Here is a 4,770-nt window from a genome sequence, read left to right on the forward strand (position 1 = left end):
AGGGGGGCTGCATTTGGGTTTTTTTTTTAATTATTTTAGTTTTTAATTAAATTTAATATTTGTAAAGTAATAAGATTTTTAATTGATTTTTTGTCCAAATGGATGAAATGACGAAAATGCCCTTTCCATGTCAGCATTTTTAACAACTTGAGTGACATAATAAGGTAAAGTGGGAGACATAGAATAGTTCTAGGTGGTAAAGTGAGACAAATAAACATCTGAGTGGTAAAGTGAAAATTAACTAAAATTGTGGGTGGTAAAAACACAATTAAGCCTAAAACTAATACAAATAAGGAAAAAACTGTACTCTCTCTCTCTCACACACACACACTCACAAACACGTGAGGTAAAAAAAAGTGCACCAGAGGACTGATAATGTAATAAAATCAACCCTGGCACATACCAAATAAGTTTTTGAAAAAATCATGGGTGATTCACTATCAATGTCCATGGGCATGAAGAGCATTGTATAACCTAAACCAAATGCTGATCTGTAGGAAAACAGTGGCTTTGCTCTTCGAGATTTGGTTCCATTGTCTGGACTGGTGGGGCTGTAACTACTGCCAGAGTCAGATCCGGAGGGCCAGAATCAGAACTCTTTTCACGGATCTCCCTATACTCTTGACAAGTGGCACACAGATGGCAGAAAAAATGAGTGACAAAGTCTCCACATGGTGCTTCCTACAAAATACATTGACAAGAAATGGTCAGCTGTAGCGAAGTTGTAAAACTCACCTTGAGCAGTTATCCAACAAAGTTTGGAGTAATATATGAAAATTTTTTCCCTCCCAAATTACTTCACACTTCCAAGTAATCAAAATAAATTATTTTCCCCAACTGAGCCCCTTATAAAGCATATGTCTATCACATAATTGATAATTACATCCTCCTCACGGCCTCCATCACAATTTGATAAAATGTGATAATCCCTATTGAATTTTTGATAATATAATCCACTCAGTTACATCTTTGATAATCATTTTCCGCAACATCGCTAATGAAACTGAAACAGAGTTGGCCATTAAAGGCAACCTAAGCTTATTGAAACAGAATATGCAACAACCCCATTTACCCTCCCAACCCTCCTTTCTAAACGATAAAACAAGAGAATTCCCCCTCATAAAAGAAGGGGAAGAGCATCTATTAACTTGTCAGGTTTTTGAATAACACAAATGCAACTGAGTACTGTACTGATGCAGTCAGCAGTTATCTGACCAAAGCATGCTGCAGAAGATCAAACAATCTAGTTTCTGAGTTCAAATGCCAGACATAACAGAAACAAATATGCACTTTTTTCCATTTCTGCAGGCCAGTTGATTGGTATTTCCAAAAATTCAAGCAGATTGAAACTCAGATAAAAACACAAAATATAGCAAGAATAAAAAGAACAAATTGAATAATGACACAAACTAATTTTTTTTACCATTAACACACTATAATCTGGCAAATAGATAAAAATGTTATACCTGGAGATTATACTTTGATCTTAAGGCCCTGCGGTAGCCACAAGCATAACATGCAACAAAGCATCCCGGTACACCCAATAAGATACCATCAGTCAATAAGCAGCAGACGGTATTAACAAGTACCCACAAAAGAGAGTGAGTCATGCATGATCCTATCAATGTCCCAGAACCCAGAAATTCTGCATTCTTTCCAAACAGAAAGCATGGACAAAATAGACCTATACAACCTGTAAAAAAATAAAAATATTCAATTAGATGATACTTCTTGGTTTAAAATCATAATCTGAAGACACGATGGATATTTCATTCCCTGATATTGTAATGCACACATAGAACAATGTTTGAGTAACTGGGAAAAACTCAAACTACAACTTATCATGATATATAAAAAGAAAACAGGTCAATGACCAATTTATCCACATTAATCATTTTATCCAAACTTATCCATGAATTCAAGGAACTTGCTATTCTGAAAATGCTTTAATAAACATATGCATATTCTGAAAACAACTTTTTATTTCTATTTTTAACTTTATTGTCAGTATTGGTAGGTGATAGAAAACTCGGTTCACATGGTAATCAAGGGTAAGAGCAAATTACTTATTGGGTATAAGGAAATATTAAGCTGAATCTCATAGGTTTTCAGGACTAGTAACAGTTGATGGTTAGAAAACAAACCATATGCATATCACTTTTACACCAACTGCTAAAAATGCGGACCAATAAGGAATTAATCAATTCATGATGTTAACTATCCAACTGCAATTATTTTAAACTGGCCCAAACTGATATCTAAAGATCCGCTACTGCTTGAATAAGCATGCTAACCCAAACAATACGGCACAGCTTACTAGCTTCTGAGCTACCATACACTGGCCAAACTTTAAAGTGGGACTTCTTTTTTAAAGTAATTTGCATTCGGAACTAGTATACTTTAGCATGAGTCAGTCTAATCCTATGGTTTCTTAAAGCTGCTTCTTTTCTTTCTTATTCTTCCCAGCATGTGACTGTTTTAATTTTTATTTTCCACCAAGTTTCATGCGACAATAATATTTCTTTGATCTAAAACATTTCTGGGCATGGCTAACTACTTAGAATGCAGATAATGCGATGGCTTCTAAAACATACAAAATGATCACCAGCCACAAATTCAGACATAGAAGAGCTCAACCGCATAATAAAGATTACCCAGAGAACATTAACCACATAACAAATTAAGAGCAAATCACTTATTGGATAAGGAAATGTTAAGCCAAATCTCATAGGTTTTCACGGCTAGTAACAGTTGATGGTTAGAGAGCAAACCATATGCATTTCACTTTTACACTAATTGTTATAAAAATGCGGACCAACAAGGAATCAAATCAATTCATGATCTTAGCTAACCAACTGCAGTTATTTTAAACTGGCCCAAACTGATATCTCAAGATCTGTTACTGCTTGAATAAGCATGCAAACCGAAACAATAGGGCACAGCTTACTAGTTTCTGAGACGATAAAGTGGAGCTTCTTTTATTATGTAATTTGCATTTGGAACTAGTATACTTTACCTTAGCCTAACTCTATGGTTTATTGAAGCTGTTTCTGTTCTTTCTTTCTTATTTTTCCCCAGCATGTGACTGCTTTAGTTTTTATTCATGTTTTTCATCAAGTTTTATGAGACAATATTATTTCTTTGATCCAAAACATTTCTAGGCATGGCTAACTACATAGAATGCAGATAACGGGATCGCTTCCAATTCATAAAAAATGATTACCAAGACATAATAAAGAGTACTGAGAGAACATTAACCACATGGCAATGTAAGGTTAGTTAAATAATGAAAATCATATTCATGCCCTAGCCTTTCTTATAATATGTCCTTTGCCTGTAGCTATTACCATATCAGAAACTCAAGTATATGATGAGCACTACACAAGCTAATTTTTTTAAAATTTTTTTCCCTTATAAACTCAAGAGGCACCTTCATAATTTTCCTTCTGATAAATCAAGGTCACAAGGCAGAAAGTAGCGTACAGCTCTGCATATCATCACAACATGCGCAGATTCCAGAAGACCATTGTCTCGGCCCATCGCCACTGTTCTGCTGCTGCTGCTTTGAAGGGTCTTCGTTGCGCGGAACAATCGCTAATTCGGAATCTGACTGCCCCAACGGAATATAAGGCGGCGGCTCATAGCTCTGGCCCTTCATCTTTCTCTGCTCAAACAAATTATCTGTACCCAGCACCCCAAAGCAAGCATGAGCACAAAGACCAGATTTGCAAACCCAGATATCTCAAACAGCGAGAAATGCAGAGATTTACAATTAAAAACTAAAAGGCAACAAAATGAAGAAACCCAGAAAGGGTTCGGACTTCGAACACAATATTTGAGATTCAGGCTTCCATTTTAGATGAGAAAATCAAATGTGAAATGCCCAATAAAAATTACAAAGGAAGAAGGAAAATAGAATAATAAAACTTCCACAGAAGCTTTAAGAAAATGTAGTGCAGAAAATGAAAAGCAAAGAAAGAGGAATGAGAATTGAGACAATTAGAAGAAGGTTCTTACCCGTCTCTGTCGGTGGAGAAGGAATGGTAGTAAATCTCCTGATTTCTGTTTGTTGAGTAACAAGTGAGAAATAAAAATGATGAGAGTGATCCGGGCCCAAGTGGATCCTTCCTGGATTTGCTTGCGTTAGTTACATGCCCTTTTGGGCCATAAAACTGATAAGCCCTAAAACCTATATAGACCACTCATAATCTTTAAGAATTTCATAAAAGCCGAAGTTCACTTTGATTTTTGTAATTTGAGTTAAATTTCACTTTAGCTCTTTAGTTTCAATTGTTATAATTTTAGTCTTATAATTTACAAATTGTTGCAATTCAAGGATATATAGCATTTCTGTTCACCAAATCGTCAAATTTATTGTGCTTTTTGTCGTATACTTTATAAATAATTTTGATTTCAGTCGTGTACTTTACATACCGTTAACAATTTAATGACTAATTTAACGAATTAATTGACAAAAATCATAATGTGTCCTTAAATTGCAACAATTTAAAAACTACATGACCAAAATCAGAACAATTGAAACTACATGGATAAAAATGGAACCTAACCCAAACTACAAGAACTAAAAGTGAACTTTGGCCTTTCATAAAATGTCTCATTTTACAAGGTGTATTCAATATGATTTTTTTTTTTTTTATCTGAGGGGAAAGGGGATTGAACTAGTGTGCCTAGGAAATTAAGTGATCCTATAGTTGTTGTCAACCATTTCACCCCAGCCATACTAGTATGTCATGATTATGGCTTGATAGG

General features: G+C 34.9%; 1 protein-coding gene across 2 annotated transcripts; it reads right to left on the reverse strand.

The window, feature by feature from the left end:
• Positions 1-217: 217 nt before the first annotated feature.
• Positions 218-4,046, reverse strand: LOC147282763 (PLAC8 family protein). 2 transcript variants are annotated; one of them, XM_086248449.1, is made up of 4 exons: positions 4,018-4,046; positions 3,484-3,681; positions 1,467-1,693; positions 218-681 (listed from the first exon to the last, which is right to left on the reverse strand). In XM_086248449.1, the coding sequence occupies exons 2-4, from the start codon at positions 3,656-3,658 to the stop codon at positions 475-477; spliced, it is 609 nt and encodes a 202-aa protein (XP_086104575.1). In that variant the 5' UTR covers positions 3,659-3,681; positions 4,018-4,046; the 3' UTR covers positions 218-474. The 2 variants fall into 2 exon arrangements, with proteins under 2 accessions (XP_086104575.1, XP_086104576.1); XM_086248450.1 differs by lacking the exon at positions 4,018-4,046 and adding an exon at positions 3,771-3,920.
• Positions 4,047-4,770: the final 724 nt, after the last annotated feature.

Source organism: Dryas octopetala, chromosome 6 (assembly GCF_963921425.1).
Source record: "Dryas octopetala chromosome 6, drDryOcto1.1, whole genome shotgun sequence".
Taxonomy (NCBI): domain Eukaryota; kingdom Viridiplantae; phylum Streptophyta; class Magnoliopsida; order Rosales; family Rosaceae; genus Dryas; species Dryas octopetala.

What these genes read in the sequence shown, in the direction of transcription:
- LOC147282763 (XM_086248449.1), bottom strand. Translation starts at nt 3,658, where the DNA reads ATGAAGGGCCAGAGCTATGAGCCGCCGCCTTATATTCCGTTGGGGCAG. An exon ending in TTGTGATGATATGCAGAGCT is followed by an intron (nt 1,694 to 3,483) that starts GTACGCTACTTT and finishes ATTTTTTTACAG; the next exon opens with GTTGTATAGGTCTATTTTGT. An exon ending in GATCAAAGTATAATCTCCAG is followed by an intron (nt 682 to 1,466) that starts GTATAACATTTT and finishes TGTATTTTGTAG; the next exon opens with GAAGCACCATGTGGAGACTT.